Source organism: Balaenoptera ricei, chromosome X (assembly GCF_028023285.1).
Source record: "Balaenoptera ricei isolate mBalRic1 chromosome X, mBalRic1.hap2, whole genome shotgun sequence".
NCBI lineage: Eukaryota > Metazoa > Chordata > Mammalia > Artiodactyla > Balaenopteridae > Balaenoptera > Balaenoptera ricei.
In genome coordinates this window covers 62,318,890-62,341,993 of record NC_082660.1, presented here as the reverse complement: position 1 = coordinate 62,341,993, position 23,104 = coordinate 62,318,890, and the positions used below count along the sequence as shown (strand labels likewise).

Here is a 23,104-nt window from a genome sequence, read left to right as displayed (position 1 = left end):
TCAAGAAACTTACAGATGAGTTCTAGAGGCATGGTAGCTGCCACCAACAATGACATAATTATCATTGGATTTAACATATCACGTAAGTGCCACCATGGCACAATACTCTGTCAATTCCAAGAATAGGACTGAATCCTCTTGGTGGCCTTAGTAGATATAGGATGTCCCCAGGAGAGATGAAGTCCTTATGGAGGGTGATCTTGAGAGGTACAAATGCTACCATGGCTATCAGACATACTGTGAAAGGACTAAAGGTACTGGGGTTGGAGGAGACAGGATACTTGTATAGTCAATTCTATGTCAAAAGAGTAGGTTAGGTAGGTTAAGCTGGAAAAACCTTCTGTGACCTTGCGTCTGTGGAAAATATAGGAGATTGTGAAGTACACTTGAAAAGGTAGTTCTCAGAATGGTACTCTCATCAACTGATATGTGATAAAGGATCACCCAAATAGACTTACCATCTGCTCCTTCACTGCTTTTGCTTCTTTTATTGCGGCGAACATGCCTACTCTCCTCTTCAGAGTATGACTTTTCTTCAGGGATGAAGAAATTCAGAAGGGCCATCTGAAAAATAACAAGTAGATAAGTCAAAGGTTGACCCCAGTCAACTATAGCCAACATAAAAAACTGGCTTTCTGTAGACAGTCTGCCTTCACCTTAAATTCAGAGTGTTTAAGATGAATGGATAAAGATGTAGTGTATATATATATATATATATATATATATATATATATATATATGGAATGGAATATACAATTGAATATTAGCCATAAAAAATGAAACATTGCCATTTGCAGAAACATGGATGGACCTAGAGATTATCATACAAAGTGAAGTAAGCTAGACAAAGATAAATATCATGTAATATTGCTTATATGTGGAATCTAAAAAAAAGATACAAATGAACTTATTTACAAACCAGAAATATACCCACAGACATAGAAAACAAATTTATGGTTACCAAAGGGGAAAGAGGGGGAGGATAAATTAGGAGTTTGGGATTAACATATATTCACTACTGTGTATAGAATAGGTAAACAACACAGACTTGCTGTATAGCACAGGGAACTATAAATATTTTGTAATAATCTATGAGGGAAAAGAGTTTGAAAACGAATATATATATATATATATATATTTTCATCTGAATCGCTGTGCTGTACACCTGAAACTAACACAACATTGTAAATCAACTATACTTCCAATAAAAAAAATTCAGAGTGTCTAAAGCCTGAGCCCATCCTCCCTTCCACTGCACAAATTCTTTTATTTTTGATACCATTATTATCCCAAAAATGTAGGCACGAAATTTTGGTTAATCTCTTCTGCCCTCCTCTCATCTGCCCCAAATACCTAATGAGTAATCATTCAGTCCTACTTGTCAGTATAGTTCTGGGGTTCAGAGAGCCCAGTCATAGATTTTTAACTTCCCTTACATACTACTGCTGTCTGCCCAGAATTAGACTTGGGCTTGCTACTCCCTCTTGGACTTCATTATTATACATCCATGACTTTTCCACATTCCTATTTATGCTGAACTTTTGGCTTGTTCCCAGAATGCTGTGCATCCAATTATGATTGGATGGTACCATTTATGCCAACGCTCTTCTGGGAGTTAATAATGACAAAGCGCACAATTATTCTCTCCCTTTCCTAGATTCCAACAGAACTCTTACAGCATTTTGGTACTTAGTCCTCTACTGTCTTATGATAGTCTCTCATAATAATACAACATATTTCATATGTGAATGGGCCTGGTGTCACTAATGATAATCACAGCTTAAATATATACTTGCTGAATTGAATCATAATTTTTCAGCATGAGTGCTTACTTGTGGTTAAAAAAAACGTGCCTGAGGTAAACAGTGGACAGAGTAGTAGGACTGAAAGTGATGCCAAACCCGACTCTGCCACTTATAGCTGTGTAACCTTGGGCAAGGTACTTAAGCTTTAATTTCCTCATCTGTAAATAGGGACAATAATAGTACTTTGCTCATAAAGTAGTTGGGTTTGCACAGTACCCAGCATGTAATATGCACTCAATAAATGTTAGCTATTATTGTAATTAAAATTAATATTAAAAATAGACTGGTTAGATAGTTTGGAGGTTAAAAAGAGGAAATGAAACTGCATTTTCACCCTATTGTTGGTTCAAAAAATAAACAATTCCAGAATATCCTCGTGTCTGCTGCATCTGTGATTAATTGGAAAAAGGATGGGTAGAACTCAAGTAAGCCTTAACATTCTACACAAACTTTCTTGAAAATCCTGTGATTTACTGTTTATGTAAAACAATTATACCCAATAGCCTTAATATACAAGATTAACATCTTACAGAATATATTCACGTATTAAATACATAATTAACAATCTCCAACTTGGCATAGGGTTGTATTTAAAAATATTTAGGTTGAATCATATGAAACTGCCATTTTAGTATGTCAAAAATGGTTGAATATCAGCAATTTCACATGGTTCAAATGAGCAGTGTTTTTGTCACTTGACTGGAATGTAAAATGCACTTTCCTGTAGAATTAACATAATAAAGTCTGGCTAGGTTTCCAGATAAAGCCCATAGAAAGTTACTTAACCCACAATATAAATAAGCTATCATACTAGTAATAATATAATCCCAAACTGCTATTTACACTAAAATCTCAATCATTTGCAATTCTAGAAGAACAGGTAATTCTGGATAGAAGAGTTTTCATGATAAATTTGAGTGCTGAAACTCACTTCAGCTATTTTGGATAGAAATTAGTCTACAATATATGATTTCACTCAGGGTTTACTGAATATGTAGAAGACTATTTGCCTGTACATTAAATGGCACCAGTCCACTATGGTTTTGAGGGGTTTTTTAAGTTACACTTACATTACAGAGTAATACATGCTTTGTTAGAGAGAAGCATAAAGTTCTCTGAGAGGAAGAGGAAAAGTACCTAATACAGACCGGGAGTGGACAAGGCTTTTTGGAGGAGGTGCTACCTCTGTGAGTCCTGAAGGATATTGAGGATTTAGCGATGAATGAGAAAATGAAAAGGAATTCCAGGCAAAGGGAGCATTGTGCTTCAAGGTTCAGAGGAAATAGAGAAGCAGTTTTTGGAAATACAAGTAGCATAAAGTAAGTGGTAGGAGTTGGGGAGGAATGGTAAGGAATGAGCCAAGAGACATTAAACAAAGGCCAGATCATGTTAAGGAATTAAGATTTTACCCTGTAGCAGAGGGGTCCTCTAAAGGATTTTCTCCCTTTGTAAATTATGTACTTTATGAAAATTTTAGCTAAAATTTACATACAATAAAGTGCACACATTTTAAGCATACAGTTTGAAAAATACACACCTTTGTAACCACCACCCAAATCAAGATATGGAACATTACCATCACCCCAGAATTTTCCCTTGTGTCCCTTCCAGTCATTCTTCAGTGCTACTCCAACCTCAGGCAACCGCTGTTCTGATTCTATCACCATAGCTTAGTTTTTCCAATTCTAGAACCTCATATAAATGGGATCATACAATATGTTTATATGATTTTTGTGTTGCTTCTTTCCCTCAGCACAATGTCTGTGAGACTCATTCACGTTGTTGTGAGTATCAGTAGTTCATTCCTTTTTCTTCCTGAGTAGTATTTAATTGTATGGATATACTATAACTTTTTAATGCATTTGCCTTTTGAGGGACATCTGGGTTATTTCCAGTTTGGGGCTATTATGAATAAAGGTGATATGAGTATGAGTCTTTGAGGGGATATATGTCTTCATTTTTCTTGGGTAAACACCTAGGAGTGGAACCTCTGGGCTATATGGTAAGTATTTACTGTAAGGGAACTGTCAAATTATTTTCCAGTGACTGTACCTTTTTCTACTCCCACTGGTAATGTGTGAGCAATCCACTGCTCTGCATCTTCACTACGCTTGGTGTTGTCAATTATCCATTTTAACCATGCTTCTGGATGTGAAGGAGTTTCTCATTGTGGTTGGCTTATGAGTTCTTAAACTTCTTTTTAATGCTTTTTTGGTCTCTTACCTTGCTGTCAACTAACAGATTTCACTTCATCTACTTATAACATCTTTTCTAGTCTCTTCAAATTTGCTGCTTATAACCTCTTATAGGCTTGACATCTCACATCTCATTAAAACTAATTAGAATCATGTACAAACAGAATAAAGAGGCAGTCAGTGTGTTTTTGAATGGCTTTTCCAATAAGTAAGATGCATATTCTCTGCTGGCTTAGAGGCCATTTGTTTACTGCTTATTCTTGGCTGTGGTCTGGATAAGTGAGTCACTCGGAGAACTGAGTTTTACATAGGTATGTTATTATAGTATAATGCTATTTCTAGGGGAAAGGAATTTTGAAGCACAAATGGAGAACCTCCCCACCATCACCAACCAGAATTCCAGAATTTTTATACTCTTTGTGTTCCTTCATGGGCTCAGCTCCTATGGGGATTCGTGGCAGGGTCACCAGCACCTTCTTGTGTCCTGGCAGCAGCAGTAGGAGAATGTGCTCACATATTAACTGTTCCAAAAGGTCTGATGGGAGCTTGTGAAAACTCAGGCTCCCAGGAGAGCTGAGGGAGAAACCAACTCCTGCAGATGGAAAAAACAACTCCAGCTTCCATGGGTAGTAGGAGTAGCTTAAAGTCCTTTCAGAGAGGCTGTTGATGAGTATGGGACATTCATAAGTCAAGTGTTCATTAGAAGGGGACTGCCTGTATATGAAAATGCTTTGAACAGAACATAGTTTCTATTTTCTCATTGAAAAAAACACAAAACACTGCTTAAACTGAAAGAGGATCCCTACTCACAGTGATCTTATTTGAGTCTCAATTAGAGATAGGAGGGAAAACTAACCTTTTTGTAGTATAATGGTAAAGACAAAAATCAGTGACTGGGGGAGACCTTCAAGATGGTGGAGGAGTAAGACGTGGCGATCACCTTCCTTCCCACAGATACATCAGAAATACATCTACATGTGGAACAACTCCTACAGAACACCTATTGAACGCTGGCAGAAGACCTCAGACTTCCCAAAGGATATATATATTTTTTTCCTTTTTCTCTTTTTGTGAGTCTGTATGTGCATGCTGCTTCTTTGTGTGATTTCATCTGTATAGCTTTGCTTTTACCATTTGTCCTAAGGTTCTGTCTGACCATTTTTTTTCTCCTTTTTAAAAAATTACTTAAAATTATTTTTTATTTTTAATAATTTATTTTTTATTTTAATAAACTTATTTTATTTTTTCCTTTCTTTCCTTCTTTTTTTTAATCCCTTTTCTTCTGAGCCGTGTGGATGACAGGCTGTTGGTGCGCCGGCCAGTGTCAGGCCTGTGCCTCTGAGGTGGGAGAGCTGAGTTCAGGACATTGGTCCACCAGAGACCACCTGGCTCCATGTAATATCAAACAGTGAAAGCTCTCCAAGAGAGCGCCATCTCAATGCTAAGACCCAGCTCCACCCAACGACCAGAAAGCTCCAGTGCAGGACACCCTATGCCAAACAACTAGCAAGACAGGAACACAAACCCACCTATCAGCAGAGAGTCTGCCTAAAATCATAATAAGGTCACAGGCACCCCAAAACACACCACAAGACATGGTGCTGCCCATCAGAAAGACAAGATTTACCTTTATCCACCAGAATACAGGCACCAGTCCCCTCTACCAGGAAGCCTACACAACCCACTGACCCAACCTTACCCACTGGGGACAGACACCAAAAACAACAGGAAACTATGAACCTGAAGCCTGCGAAAAGGACACCCCAAACACAGTAAGTTAAGCAAAATGAGAAGACAGAGAAACACACAGCAGATGAAGGAGCAAGGTAAAAATCCACCAGACCAAACAAATGAAGAGGAAATAGGCAGTCTACCTGAAAAAGAATTCAGAGTAAGGATAGTAAAGATGATACAAACTCTTGGAAATAGAATGGAGAAAATACAAGCAATGTTTAACAAGGACCTAGAAGAACTAAAGAGCAAACAAACAATGATGAACAACACAATAAATGAAATGAAAAATTCTCTAGAAGGAATCAATAGCAGAAAAACTGAGGCAGAAGAACGGATAAGTGACCTGGAAGATAAAATAGTGGAAATAAATACTACAGAGCAGAATAAAGAAAAAAGAATGAAAAGAAATGAGGACAGTCTCAGAGACCTCTGGGACAACATTAAACGCAACAACATTCAAATTATAGGGGTCCCAGAAGAAGAAGAGAAAAAGAAAGGGACAGAGAAAATATTTGAAGAGATTATAGTTGAAAATTTCCCTAATATGGGAAAGGAAAGAGTTAATCAAGTCCAGGAAGCACAGAGAATACCATACAGGATAAATCCAAGGAGAAACATGCCAAGACATATATTAAACAAACTATCAAAAATTAAAAACAAAGACAAAATATTAAAAGCAGCAAGGGAAAAACAACAAATAACATACAAAGGAACTCCCATAAGGTTAACAGCTGATCTTTCAGCAGAAACTCTGCAAGCCAGAAGGGAGTGGCAGGACATATTTAAAGTGATGAAACAGAAAACCTACAACCAAGATTACTCTACCCACCAAGGATCTCATTCAGATTTGACAGAGAAATTAAAACGTTTACAGACAAGCAAAAGCTAAGAGAATTCAGCACCACCAAACCAGCTTTACAACAAATGCTAAAGGAACTTCTCTGCACAGGAAACACAAGAGAAGGAAAAGGAGGACTTCCCTGGTGGTGCAATGGTTAGGAGTCTGCCTGCCAATGCAGGGGACATGGGTCCGAGCCCTGGTCCAGGAAGAAACCACACGGCACAGAGCAAATAAGCCCATGCGCCACAACTATTGAGCCTGCACTATAGAGCCTGCGAGGAACAACTACAGAAGCCCAAGTGCCTAGGGACCATGCTCCACAGCAAGAGAAGCCACCAAAGTGAGAAGCCTGTGCACCGAATCAAGAGTTGCGCCCACTCACCGCCACTAGAGAAAGCCTGTGCGCAGCAACAAATACCCAATGCAGCCAAAAAATAAAAATCAGACAAAATAAATAAATTTTTATTAAGAGAAGGAAAAGACCTACAATAACAAACCCAAAGCAATTAAGAAAATAGTAATAGGAACATATATATCCATAATTACCTTAAATGTAAATGTATCAAATACTCCAACCAAAAGACATAGACTGGCTGAATGCATACAAAAACAAGACCCAAATATATGCTGTCTACAAGAGACTCACTTCAGACCTACGGACACATACAGACTCAAACTGAGGGGATGGAAAAAGATATTCCATGCAAATGAAAATCAAAAGAAAGCTGGAGTACCAATTCTCATATCAGACAAAATAGAGTTTAAAATAAAGACAATTACAAGGGACAAACAAGGACACTACATAATGATCAAGGGATCAATCCAAGAAGAAGACATAAAAATTGTAAATACTGACATTCACAGAAAGATACACAAGATGAAAAGGCAGAGGGCTATATACCAGATGAAGGAACAAGATAAAACCCCAGAAAAACAACTAAATGAAGTGGAGATATGCAACCTTCCAGAAAAACAATTCAGAATAATGAGAGTGAAGATGATCCAGGACCTCGAAATAAGAATGGAGGCAAAGATCGAGAAGATGCAAGAAATGTTTAACAAAGACCTAGAAGAATTAAAGAACAAACAAACAGAGATGAACAATACAATAACTGAAATGAAAACTACACTAGAAGGAATCAATAGCAGAATAACTGAGGCAGAAAAACGGATAAGTGACTTGGAAGTTAAATAGTGGAATTCACTGCTGCGGAACTGACTAAAGAAAAAAGAATGAAAAGAAATGAAGACAGCCTAAGAGACCTCTGGAACAACATTAAACACAACAACATTTGCATTATAGGGGTCCCAGAAGGAAAAGAGAGAGAGAAAGGACCAGAGAAAATATTTGAAGAGATTATAGTCGAAAACTTCCCTAACATGGGAAAGGAAATAGCCACCCAAGTCCAGGAAGTGCAGCGACTCCCATACAGGATAAACCCAAGGAGAAACACGCCAAGACACATAGTAATCAAAGTGGAAAAAATTAAAGACTAAGAAAAATTATTGAAAGCAGCAAGGGAAAAATGACAAATAACATACAAGGGAACTCCCATAAGGTTAACAGCTGATTTCTCAGCAGAAACTCTACAAACCAGAAGGGAGTGGCATGATATACTTAAAGTGATGAAAGGGAAGAACCTACAACCAAGATTACTCTACCCGGCAAGGATCTCATTCAGATTTGATGGAGAAATCAAAAGGTTTACAGACAAGCAAAAGCTAAGAACATTCAGCACCACCAAACCAGCTCTACAACAAATGCTAAAGGAACTTCTCTAAGTGGGAAACACAAGAGAAGAAAAGGACCTACAAAAACAAACCCAAAACAATTAAGAAAATGGTCATAGGAACATACATATCGATAATTACCTTAAAAGTGAATGGATTGAATGCTCCAACCAAAAGACACAGGTTTGCTGAATGGATACAAAACCAAGACCCATATATATGCTGTCTACAAGAGACCCACTTCAGACCTAGGGACACATACAGACTGAAAGTGAGGGGATGGAAAAAGATATTCCATGCAAATGGAAATCAAAAGAAAGCTGGAGTAGCTATACTCATATCAGATAAAATAGACTTTAAAATAAAGAATGTTACAAGAGACAAGGAAGGACACTACATAATGATCAAGGGATCAATCCAAGAAGAAGATATAGCAATTATAAATATATGTGCACCCAACATAGGAGCACCTCAATACATAAGGCAACTGCTAACAGCTATAAAAGAGGAAATCGACAGTAACACAATAATAGTGGGGGACTTTAACACCTCACTTACACCAATGGACAGATCATCCAAAATGAAAATAAATAAGGAAACAGAAGCTTTAAATGACACAATAGACCAGATAGATTTAATTATTTTATTGGACATTCCATCCAAAAACAGCAGATTACACGTTCTTCTCAAGTGCGCACGGAACATTCTCCAGGATAGATCACATCTTGGGTCACAAATCAAGCCTCAGTAAATTTAAGAAAATTGAAATCATATCAAGCATCTTTTCTGACTATAACGCTATGAGATTAGAAATGAATTACAGGGAAAAAACCGTAAAAAACACAAACACATGGAGGCTAAACAATAGGTTACTAAATAACCAAGAGATCACTGAAGAAATCAAAGAGGAAATTAAAAAACACCTAGAGACAAATGACAATGAGAACATGACAATCCAAAACCTATGGGATGCCGCAAAAGCAGTTCTAAGAGGGAAGTTTATAGGTATACAAGCCTACCTCAAGAAACAAGAAAAATCTCAAATAAACAATCTAACCTTACACCTGAAGGAACTAGAGAAAGAAGAACAAGCAAAACCGAAAGTTAGCACGAGGAAAGAAATCATAAATATCAGAGCAGAAATAACTGAAATGGAAACAAAGAAAACAACAGCAAAGATCAATAAAACTAAAAGCTGGTTCTTTGAGAACATAAACAAAATTGCTAAACCATTAGCCAGACTCATCAAGAAAAAGAGGGAGAGGACTGAAATCAATAAAATTAGAAATGAAAAAGGAGAGGTTACAACAGACACCGCAGAAATACAAAGCATCCTAAGAAACTACTATAAGCAACTCTGTGCCAATAAAACGGACAACCTGGAAGAGATGGACAAATTCTTAGAAAGGTATAACTTTCCACGACTGAACCAGGAAGGAATAGAAAATATGAACAGACCAATCACAAGTAATGAAATTGAAACTGTGATTAAAAATCTTCCAACAAACAAAAGTCCAGGACCAGATGGCTTCACAGGTGAATTCTATCAAACATTTAGAGAGGAGCTAACACCCATCCTTCTCAAATTCTTCCAAAAAATTGCAGAGGAAGGAACAGTCCCAAACTCATTCTATGAGGCCACCATCACCCTGATACCAAAACCAGACAAAGATACTATAGAAAAAGAAAATTACAGACCAATATCACTGATGAATATAGATGCAAAAATCCTCAACAAAATACTATCAAAGAGAATCCAACAACACATTAAAAGGATCATACACCATGATCAAGCAGGATTTATCCCAGGGATGCAAGGATTCTTCAATATACGCAAATCAATCAATGTGATACACCATATTAACAAATTGAAAAATAAAAACCATATGATCATCTCAACAGATGCAGAAAAAGCTTTTGACAAAATTCTACACCCATTTATGATAAAAACCCTAAGAAAGTGGGCATAGAGGGAACCTACCTCAACATAATAAAGGCCATATACGACAAACCCACAGCAAACATCATTCTCAATGGTGAAAAGCTGAAAGCATTTCCTCTAAGATCAGGAACGAGACAAGGATGTCCACTCTCACCACTATTACTCAACATAGTATTCGAAGTTTTAGCCATAGCAATCAGAGAAGAAAAAGAAATAAAAGGAATCCAAATCAGAAAAGAAGTAAAGCTGTCACTGTTTGCAGATGACATGATACTATACAATAGAGTATCCTAAAGATGCGACCAGAAAACTACTATAGATAATCAATAAATTTGGTAAAGTTGCAGGATACAAAAGTAATGCACAGAAATCTCTTGCATTCCTATACACTAATGATGAAAAATCTGAAAGCGAAATTAAGGAAACACTCCCATTTACCATTGCAAGAAAAAGAATAAAATACCTAGGAGCAAACGTACCTAAGGAGACAAAAGACCTGTATGCAGAAAACTATAATACATTGAAGAAAGAAATTAAAGTTGATACGAACAGATAGAGAGATATATCATGTTCTTGGATTGAAGGAATCAACATAGTGAAAATGACTATACTACCTAAAGAAATCTACAGATTCAATGCAATCCCTATCAAACTAAGAATGGCATTTTTCACAAAACTAGAACAAAAAATTTCACAACGTGTATGGAAACACAGAAGACCCCGAATAGCCAAAGCAATCTTGAGTAAGAAAAACGGAGCTGGAGGAATCAGGCTCCCTAACTTCAGACTATACTACAAAGCTACAGTAATCAAGATAGTATGGTACTGGCACAAAAACAGAAATATAGATCAATGGAACAGGATAGAAAGCCCACAGATAAACCCACGCACATACTGTCACCTTATTTTTTATATAGGAGGCAAGAATATATGATGGAGGAAGGACAGCCTCTTCCATAAGTGGTGCTGGTAAAACTGGACAGCTACATGTAAAAGAATGACATTAGAACACTCCCTAACACCATACACAAAAATAAACTCAAAATGGGTTAAAGATCTAAATGTAAGTCTAGACACTATAAAACTCTTAGAGGAAAACATTGGCAGAACACTGTAATCCATATATCACAGCAAGATCCTTTTTGACCACCTCCTACAGAAATGGAAATAAAAACAAAAATAAACACCTGGGAACTAATGAAACTTAAAAGCTTTTTCACAGCATAGTAAACCATAAAAAAGACGAAGAGAGAACCCTCAGAATGGGAGAAAATATTTGCAAATGAAGCAACTGACAAAGGATTAATCTCCAAAATTTACAAGCAGCTCATGCAGCTCAATATCAAAATAACAAAAAACCCAATCCAAAAATGGGCAGAAGACCTAAATACACATTTCTCCAAAGAAGATATACAGATTGCCAACAAACACATGAAAGAATGCTCGGGCTTCCCTGGTGGCACAGTGGTGGAGAATCTGCCTGCTAATGCAGGGGACACAGGTTCGAGCCCTGGTCTGGGAAGATCCCACATGCCACGGAGCAACTAGGCCCGTGAGCCACAACTACTGATCCTGCGCATCTGGAGCCTGTGCCCCGCAACAAGACAGCCCGCGATAGTGAGAGGCCCATGCACCGTGATGAAGAGTGGCCCCCACTTGCCACAACTAGAGAAAGCCCTTGCACAGAAACGAAGACCCAACACAGCCAAAAATAAAAATAAATAAAACAAATGTGGGGTTTAAAAAGTTCTGATTAAAAAAAAAAGAGTTGGCTGTTTATTTAAAAAAAATGCTCAACATCATTAATCATTAGAGAAATGCAAATCAAAACTCATTGAGATGTTACCTCACACCACTCAGAATGGCCATCATCAAAAACTCTACAAACAGTAAATGCTGGAAAGGGTGTGGGGAAAAGGGAACCCTCTTGCACTGTTGGTGGGAATGTAAATTTATACAGCCACTATGGAGAACAGTATGAAGGTTCCTTAAAAAACTAAAAATAGAACTATCATATGACCCAGCAATCCCACTACTGGGCATATACCCTGAGAAAACCATAATTCAAAAAGTCATGTACCACAATGTTCACTGCAGCTCTATTTACAATAGCCAGGACATGGAAGCAACCTAAGTGTCCATCGACAGATGAATGGATAAAGAAGATGTGGCACATATATACAATGGAATATTACTCAGCCATAAAAAGAAACGAAATTGAGTTATTTGTAGTGAGGTGGATGGAGTTAGATAGAGTCTGTCATACAGAGTGAAGTAAGTCAGAAAGAGAAAAACAAATACAGTATGCTAACACATATATATGGAATCTAAAAAAAAAATGGTTCTGAAGAACCAAGCGGCAGGACAGGAATAAACACGCAGATGTAGACAATGGACTTGAGGACACAGGGAGGGGGAAGAGTAAGCTGGGATGAAGTGAGAGAGTGCCATGGACTTATATATACTGCCAAATGTAAAATAGATAGCTAGTGGGAAGGAGCTGCATAGCACAGGGAGATCAACTCGGTGCTTTGTGACCACCTAGAGGGGTGGGATAGGGAGGGTGGGAGGGAGACGCAAGAGGGAGGAGATATGGGGATATATGTATATGTATAGCTGATTCACTTTGTTATAAAGCAGAAACTAACACACCATTGGAAAGCAATTATACTCCAATAAGGATGTTAAATAAAACAAACAAAGAAATAAATAATAAAAGCATTTAAGGACAAAAAAAAATCAGTGGCTGCTGGGACTTCCTTCGTGGTCCAGTGGATAAGACTCTCCCCTCCCCATGCAGGGAGCCCTGTTTTGATCCCTGGTCGGAACTAGATTCCACATGCTGCAACTAAGAGTTTGCATGGTGCAACTATGAACCCACATGCTGCAACTAAAAGATCCGACATGCTACAACTAAGACCTGGCACAGCCGATTTTAATAATAATTATAATAATTATTATTATTAGTAGTAGTAGTATTAGTGTCATAATTAAAATAAATATTAAAAAATCAGTGGCTGCTCACAGAAAAAGTCTGGAATTCTAGCTTGAGTGTTGCATTCATTAGCATGGCCTCCAGAGGCAAGCTGCAGAATATGAAGGAAACAGCCTTCTCTCTTCAAATATTGCTTTCCTATTGCACAAGGGAAAAGGCATCAGGAATGTTGGTTACAGCCAGGCATTTTGCTCAAGGGGATAAAAATCTAATTCTTTACACTTTATTAACTGATTACACCCTTGTTTCCTATGGTAAAATTACATGGTAAACAGCACCTGCAGATGACAGGGATGTCAGCTGGAAAAAATTCGTTAATAGTGAGACATGAGGGATACATCCATTATTTCTAGTGACTCTCCAGATATTGCTACAAAAATATTTTTTGTCTAATATCTCAACCCACAAAATTATTGGGCACTTTTTTTCATTTTACCATGACATAGAATAAATTTGATTCATTTTATATTTCATGGTAATGTATGTGATTGTATTAGATGATTCATAGGAAATTACTCATAAGGTTTTTGAGGGTAGAGGCCACATTTTGTCCATTTTTGTAACCCTATTGCCTAGCTCTGTACCTGGCACATGGTAGGCCCCTAATAAATATCTATCTGTCAAAAGAATGATAGAACTATCAGTAATCCATTCTATAAAGCCAGGATTTTATTTGACTTGAATTAGACCACATTTCTTAGGATCAACCATGGCTAGGTAGACTAAGGACATGTAACAATACTGGCAGTAATCAAATCAAATGGATCTTAAGAGTGTGAGATTCTGAAGGTCGGTGGCTCTCAAACTTTGGTGTGCATCAGAATCACTAGGCATGAGTGTTAAAATGTAGAATTCCCAGCCTTCGCCTCCCCAAAGTTAGATTAAGTAAGCTGAAGTGAGACATGAGAATCTGGCTTTTCAACTAGCTCACTATGGGATTCTGATGCAGGTAGCTCTGGAAACACATTTTGAGAAACTGCTATATTATTCATTCCTCAACTGATTCATTATCTGGAGACTAAAAAGACGAAGTCCTCTTTTGTCACTGGTAAAATAGGGCTCTCACATAGATAGTGTTTTTTTGCCTTTTATTCTGTCATTCCTGGAGTTAATTTGTTTATAGAAATTGGTACTTCATCTCTCTCAAGAGGAGGCATACCAGGCTTTCTAAAATTGGCAATTCACCTGTTTTTTTTTAAAAAAAGATTTGTCTTTCAATGTTCTTGAATAAATCTATTCTTTCTTATTGCAATCACTGCCATCACTACCACCACTCATCAGCAATCAGCTGGGACCTTCAAATAAAATAAAATAAAATAAAAACATTTACACCCTGGGATATTTAAGAAAATCTCCAAGTGATTCCACCACAGCAATATGTGAGCATTCCAGTACCAATGAGTGAAGTAGGGTTGCCCAAATTAGTTTGATGGGTATGTCATGGATATAAAATGAATATAGGAGCTGGCATTGAATATACTTTCAATCTTAAAGGAACCCTTAATTTAATATGCTTTGATTTTCAACAAAAGATCTGGAGAGGGTCACTCAGGTTTGTATGCTGAACAAACACTGAGTACCACATGGAGGGCAGTGAAGTGAACACTATTTTAACATACACGAACAACATCCAAATAATCCTGAGTTGCTTTGCCGTGCCTGATACCACTACATAGCAGGAGGTAGTAAGGTTTTAAAAGCAGTGTGACAAGAAGGGAAGCACAGTATGTGCTGTTGCCAAATGGAGTGTGCTAGCTCCTGAGAGAGAGCAAACAAGAACACTCAACATTGATCACAGCATCCCATTGGAGCTGCCACCATTGGGGTCAGGGTAGAGGTGGCAGCAATCAGCTCAAATGCCAAAGGAAATTGGCACCCTGGACATCTCTGGTGTGAGTGCTGGGGATTACTATCCCCTATCGTACATATATCTGATGATGACTGAAATTATATAGTAAATTAAACATGGAAACTAAAGAGAACCAACATTTTTCACATAGAGCTAAAAGCAGTCACTGGATTCTGCTCTCTAGGCCATTTGACTTAAAAATTACTGCCCAACAATACAAGTGACTGTAAAGTATAAAGCAAAATAAAAAAGAATAGTATCTTTATTTGAAGAGATTACCATAGTGTGGCATTGGAAAAGTATACTAAAGACCAGTTCAATCTCTGGCTTTTCTCACCTCCCATTTTTGGGCTCTAAAGATCATTTAATACATCAAATAATGCCTTATATATTTTTAATATAAAATTTTCTTTCCCCCATTGGTAGTAAGCTCCTCAAAGGTAGCTATACTTGTAGGTTCAGAACCTGTGTGGACTTGTCCTCTGGATAAGATGAAATCAAAGATGAGTTATTTCAAACATAATACTACTAATGCAAAGGGGGAAAATGGACTCCTGCTCTGATCATGTGTTTCCTAGGTTTGGCCCTATTCCTAACATTCAGAACAGAGCTGAAGAACAGACTATTATGGAATTGATTCTCATCAATGGACAATGCAAGTTGTGTCTAGCTTTTGTATGACTTTGAAATTCACACCTGCCAAAGATGGCACATCTACTTCGTCGAACTGTTTTACTGTCAGAGTCGGAGTCATGCTTAATGTGAAATAGCAAGAGAGGACCACCACTACTGAGATTCTGGAAGTCAGCTGGTCTATGAGCATTAAAACAATGTTCACTGCTGACATGTGCAGAGATGCCAAGACAGAGGGATACCCAAGCATGTTCGGTATGGTGAGCTTTATGGCATACCCATAAGCAGGAGTGGCATAAGAAATACTCTAAAGAATGCACTGAACCATAGCTTCAGATAACATGACATACTTGTGGGCTACTTGGGAAAACAGCAGCCGAGACCAGCTTGGAATGCAATAGTATGGAATTTGGAAACTTTCTGAGCAAAGGCTTTTTTTAGATGAACACAAGTTGAACACAGAAATACAGACAGTGACAGGCTCTACAAATAGCAGCTGCAGCCACAAATCAAAAAGCAGTGTGTATGTATGTCATATAGAAAGGACTTTTGGTTGAAGATTTAGTCTTTGCTCCCTACAAGTGTGGGTGAAATCAGAAGTGACATGTTTGAATAAGAAGAAGGGCAGCAAAATATATTGGATGTGACTGCCTTCCCTTGGGAGAATCTGCTTATTTAATATGTATAATAATTCCTCATACTTCTAAAGTGAAAGGCACTTAGACACATAAGGAGAAAAACATACACTTCCACTTGTAATACCTGGAAATCACTTAAGGCTATCATTTGTGAATAGGATCAGTTTATACATTAGAATGTACCTATAGAACTTATTATATAAGTGCCAGGATAAAACCATCTCAGCCAATACTGAGCTTGGGATTCAGAAAATATTAGCTTTAATACATTCTCTTAATTATGAATTCTTAAATGGCTCTTGAAAATTCTATAACAATGTTGCAATTTATCTTTACAAAGCTGGACTAACATAGGATAGAGGTACATTATGACCAAAAGGAGATTGCCTGTGCAAGTTTAAACTAGGATTTTTTTCCCTTGTCCAAAATTTCACTATGAAATCGCTTCTGGTTCCCAGTGGAGACCTAAACCTCATAAACTACCTCTAAATCATGTTGTCCACAACATTCAAGATCAAGTATGGAGGAAGGCTAAGAGTGAGGTAGCTAGTGAAAAGAGAGTTGTAACGGTCCGAACTTGAGGGGGAGGGGAATAGGTAAGGAGCAAATTAAGAAACAGATGGCTATCAGTTCTAAGAGGGCAAAAATGTTCTAAACATTGTAGAAAAACTAAGCTGTGAGATGGATTTTAGGGAAAGATGAATCATATTCTGTTTAAGTTGATGCTGAAATATGTTTTAGACAAAAGTTCAACTATTATAGGTAGGGCTCATAATGAAAGAAAGGCTAGAAACAATGATCCAAACATACCCATGGGGTTGGGCAAATACCAAGGATATGAACATAGATATGTGGCCAGTGGACCATTAATCTAGGACTGGCTCACAAGAATGTGAGTACAGAAAGCGAATCTCAAAGGGAAAAGGTCAGGCAGGATAGGGTGTAAGTACTGTAAAACTGAATTCAATACAAGTATCTTAAGGGCAAGGAGGTAATCAGTGGTGATACAATCAGCAGAGATTCAGCCTGCAATAAATATGTGTGAAGCACAAACCTGAGGATTGGGGAAAAAGGAAAGGACTGGGACACAAGTCCAGAACTTTAAACAATGTAAAACTCAGTCACCAAGGGCAGAAAAGGACTGGTAATAAAACTGCAAGGCCAGGAAGACCACTGCACTGTGAGATTAGATAAATCTAAAGTTGTAATGCTGTCCTTAGATAACTTGTCATTTTAGTACCTCCTGTATCCAAGTGTGGACAGGGCCTCACTTGAAGTAAATACAAAACTGGTCATGTGACATAATGGTAGACCAATACTGCTTCAGTAGCTGTAAAACTGAGGGAAAAAACCAAAACATTTTAAAACATGACTGTTAATTAGAATTCAGCATTAGGGTGTTTCTATGCAAATCTTCTTTTCTCAGAGGAAAATTCCTGACTCTTGCTTATGACCATGACAGTGAGTGAAGGAAACCTCATGCTGAGTATTGTCTCATAAATCACTTCTACAGCATCTCAAAAGAGCTAACCACTCAAAAAGAAATTAGGATAAAATATAAACAAACGAAATGAAGTATAGCAAAATACTCTATTCGTTAAAGTAAATTTTATGCATATCCATTGATTGTTAGTTTAGGGACTAAAGTCATTTTTCCATGGAGCAATGGAGAGTTAGATTTCATTACTATCTACTGCTCTCTTTCACCGAGCTTTAACCCCAGTGAGTCCTCTAATTTCTATTAATGGGTAAATAATACAGGCCTGTACAATTTATAGCTAATTGTTCCTAATTACAAGTATCTCCCCAATCATTAAAAGCTTATAAACTTTAAAATTTGACAAGTATATAGACATCTGGATCAAGGTAGCTGACTGAACAAACAATTTTAGCTCCTCTCTTTCCCAAGATCCTATTAAGCAAGTAAAAAAATGATATAATGAAAAGACTAACAGAGGGAATCAGCAGTAAAGAGATTTCAATATGTTTCTAAAAGACGGAAAGTGGATAGGATGCTGACTGATAAAGAAGGGCTGAGAAAGTGACAGAGGGGGCTTACAGCCTGGAGGATGCTGATCTGCCCTGTAGGACCCCAGAGAAATTTGAAACTTGGAAATGCCAAGTAAGGGAGAGGGTGAGAATGAAATGTGAGAAATTCACTGAAAGCGTGTGTACTGAACAATCATCTCCTGCCCCAGAGTATAGATACCCTAGTATTCAGGCATTTATCCTCAAGATCAAAAAAAAAAGAAAATCAGAACATTCTTCTCTAAAGAGATTGTCATCTAAGAACAATTGAACAATTGAAGTACCTAGTATGGGCATTTGCTCTAGGGAGCAAAGACATCCACATTCTGGGATTTAGAGGTCCCCCCTAACATAATGGCTCTGTGTACATGGGTGGGGCTTACAGGCTTCATATTTGGGGCATCCAGCCATTTTGCTCAACCCCTAGACACATTATGATATTTCAGAACATCAAAGATTAAAAAAAAAAAAAGAACCTGAAAGCTCCCAGAGATAAAAAACATTAACAGTTAAAGGAAGGAGAATTGGAATAGATTGGTCACCTCAACAGCAACACTGGGTGTTCGAGAAAACAATGGAGAAATGCCTTCAAGGCTCTTAGGGAAACTTATTTTGAACCTACAGTTTTATTTGTAGCCAACTATAAATTGAACATGATAGTTAAAAAAAAAAAGACATTTCCAGATTGCAAAGATTCAAATTTCACCTCTCACCCCTTTCTTAGGAAGTTCCTTAGGCATATACTCCAGCAAACTGAGAATGAAAAATGAGTAAAGAAAGACAGAGATACACACTGGATTCTGGAAACAGTGAACTTAAAACTAGAGACTAACGGGGGAGACCTTCAAGATGGTGGAGGAGTAAGACGTGGAGATCACCTTCCTCCCCACAAATACATCAGAAATACATCTACATGTGGAACAATTCTTACAGAACACCTACTGAATGCTGGCAGAAGACTTCAGACTTCTCAAAAGGCAAGAAACTCTTCATGTACCTGGGTAGGGCAAAAGAAAAAACAGAGACAAAAGAATAGGGATGGGACCTGCACCTCTGGGAGGGAGCTGAGAAGGAGGAAAAGTTTCCACACACTAGGAAGCTCCTTCAGTGGCAGAGATGGGGGTTGGGGGGGGAGCTTCGGAGACACGGAGGAGAGCACAGCAACAAGGGTGTAGAGGGCAAAGCAGAGAGGTTCCTGCAAAGATGATCGGTGTCGACCAGCACTCACCAACCTGAGAGGCTTGTCTGCTCACCCACCGGGGTGGGCAGGAGCTGGGAGCTGAGGCTGGGGAGTCGGAGGTCAGATCCCAGGGAGAGGACTGGAGTTGGCTGCGTGAACACAGCCTGAAGGGGGCTAATGCGCCACAGCTAGCCAGGAGGGAGAACGGGAAAAAGTCTGGACCTGCCTAAGAGGCAAGAGACCATTGTTTTGGGGTGCATGAGGAGAGGGGATTCAGAGCACTGCCTAAACGAACTGCAGACAGGCACAGGTTGCGGCTATCAGTGTCGACACCAGAGACGGGCGTGGAACGCTAAGGCTGCTGCTGCAGTCACCAAGAAGCCTGTGTGCAAGCACAGGTCACTATCCACACCTCCCCTCCTGGGAGCCTGTGTAGACCACCACTGCCAGGGTCCTGTGATCCAGGGACAACTTCCCTGGGAGAACACATGGCATGCCTCAGGCTGGTGCAATGTCACGCCGGCCTCTGCCGCAAAAGGCTCGCCCCGCATTCCATACCCCTCCCTCCCCCCAGCCTGAGTGAGCCAGAGCCCCCTAATCAGCTGCTCCTTTAACCCCGTCCTGTCTGAGCGAAGAACAGATGCCCTCAGGCGACCTACACCCAGAGGCGGGGCCAAATCCAAAGCTGAACCCCAGGAGTTGTACGAACAAACAAGAGAAAGGAAAATTTCTCCCAGCAGCCTCAGGAGCAGCGGATTAAATCTCCACAATCATCTTGATGTACCCTGCATCTGTGGAATACCTGAATAGACAACGAATCATCCCAAAATTCAGGCAGTGGACTTTGGGAGCAATTGTAGACTTGGGGTTTGCTTTCTGCATCCAATTTGTTTCTGGTTTTATGTTTATCTTAGTTTAGTATTTAGAGTTTATTATCATTGGTAGACTTGTTTATTGATTTGGTGCTCTCTTCCTCCAAATTTTTTATATATACATTTTTTTTCCACTTTTCTCTTTAGGTGAACGTGTATGTGTTTGCTTTTTTCTGTGATTTTGTCCGTATAGCTTTGCTTTTACCATTTGTCTTAGGGTTCTGTCTGGTTTTTTTTTTTTTTTTTTTTAGTGTAGTTTTTAGCACTTGTTATCATGGGTGGATTTGTTTTTTGGTTTGGCTGCTTTCTTTTTTCTTTCTATCCTTTTTTTAAAAACTTTTTTGTTTTTAATAATTATATTTTATAATAATTATTTTAACTTATTTTATTTATTTATTTATTTATTTATTTATTTATTTATTTATTTATTTCTCCCTTTTCTTCTGAGCCATGTGGCTGACACGGTCTTGGTGCTCTGGCAGGGTGTCAGGCCTGTACCTCTGAGGTGGGAGAGCTGAGTTCAGGACATTGGTCCACCGGAGACCTCCCGGCTCCACGTAATATCAAACAGCAAAAGATCTCCCAGAAATCTCCATCTCAACACTAAGACCGAGCTGCACTCAACGGCCAGCAATCCACAGTTCTGGACACCCTACGCCAAACAACTAGCAAGACAGGAAGACAACCCCACCCATTAGCAGAGAGGCTGCCTGAAATCATAATAAGGTCACAGACACCGCAAAACACACCACCAGACGCAGTCCTGCCCACCAGAAATACAAGATCCAGCCTGATCCACCAGAACACAAGCACTAGTCCCATCCACCAAGAAGCCTGCACAACCCACTGAACCAACTTTACCCACTGGGGGCAGACACCAAAATCAATGGGAACTACAAAGCTGCAGCCTGTGAAAACGAGACCCCAAACACAGTAAATTAAGCAAAATGAGAAGACAGAGAAACACACAGCAGATGAAGGAGCAAGGTAAAAACCCACCAGACCAAACAAATGAAGAGGAAATAGGCACTCTACCTGAAAAAGAATTCACAGTAATGATAGTAAAGATGATACAAAATCTTGGAAATAGAATGGAGAAAATACAAGGGAAGTTTAACAAGAATGTAGAACAACTAAAGATCAAACAAACAACAATAAACAACACAATAAATGAAATTAAAAATTCTCTAGAAGGAATCAATTACAGAAAAACTGAGGCAGAAGAACGGATAAGTGACTTGGAAGACAAAATAGTGGAAATAACTACTGTAGAGCAGAATAAAGAAAAAGAATGAAAACAATTGAGGACACTCTTAGAGACCTCTGGGGCAACATTAAATGCAACAACATTTGAATTATAGGGGTCCCAGAAGAAGAAGAGAAAAAGAAAGGGACTGAGAAAATATCTGAAGAGATTATAGTTGAAAATTTCCCTAATATGGGAAAGGAAATAGTCAATCAAGTCCAGGAAGCACAGAGATTCCCATACAGGATAAATCCAAGGAGAAACACGCTAAGACACATATTAATCAAACTATCAAAAATTAAAAACAAAGACAAAATATTAAAAGCAGCAAGGGAAAAACAACAAATAACATACAAGGGAATCCCCATAAGGTTAACAGCTGATCTTTCAGCAGAAACTCTGCAAGCCAGAAGGGAGTGGCAGGACATATTCAAAGTGATGAAAGGGAAAAACTTACAACGAAGATTAGTCTACCCAGCAAGGATCTCATTCAGATTTGACAGAGAAATTAAAACCTTTACAAACAAGCAAAAGCTAAGAGAATTCAGCACCACCAAACCAGCTTTACAAAAAATGCTAAAGGAACTTCTCTAGGCAAGAAACACAAGAGAAGGAAAACACCTACAATAACAAACCCAAAACATTTAAGAAAATGGAAATAGGAACATACATATCCATAAATACCTTAAATGTAAATGGATTAAATGCTCCAACCAAAAGACATAGACTGGCTGAATGGATACAAAAACAAGACCCGTATATATGCTGTCTACAGGAGACCCACTTCAGACCTAGGGACACATATGGACTGAAAGTGAGGGGATGGAAAAAGATATTCCATGCAAATGGAAATCAAAAGAAAGCTGGAGTAGCAAATCTCATAACAGACAAAATCGACTTTAAAATAAAGACTATCATAAGAGACAAGTAAGGACACTACATAATGATCAAGGGACCGATCCAAGAAGAAGATATAACGATTATAAATATTTATGCACCCAACATAGGAGCACCTCAATACATAAGGCAAATACTAACAGCCATAAAAGGGGAAACCGACAGTAACACAATCAGAGTAGCAGACTTTAACACCTCACTTTCACCAATGGACAGATCATCAAAAATGAAAATAAATAAGGAAACACAAGCTTTAAATGATACATTAAACAAGATGGACTTAATTGATGTTTATAGGACATTCCGCCCCAAAACAACAGAATACACTTTCTTCTCAAGTGCTCATGGAACATTCTCCAGGATAGATCATATCTTGGGTCACAAATTAAGCCTTGGTAAATTTAAGAAAATTGAAATCGTATCAAGTATCTTTTCTGACCACAACGTTATGAGACTAGGTATCAATTACAGGGAAAATCTGTAAAAAAAATACAAACACATAGAGGCTAAACAATACA

At 38.3% G+C, this 23,104-nt stretch overlaps 1 protein-coding gene across 4 annotated transcripts in view; it reads right to left on the bottom strand.

Moving 5' to 3' along the window:
- The window catches only part of EDA (ectodysplasin A), a 362,955-nt gene that overhangs the window by 97,922 nt on the left and 241,929 nt on the right, over positions 1–23,104 (bottom strand). For all 4 annotated transcript variants that reach the window (XM_059911281.1, XM_059911282.1, XM_059911284.1 and 1 more), the window contains exon 2: positions 459–564. In XM_059911281.1, coding sequence (XP_059767264.1) covers positions 459–564 — 106 coding nt within the window. The remainder of the gene's footprint in view (positions 1–458; positions 565–23,104) is intronic.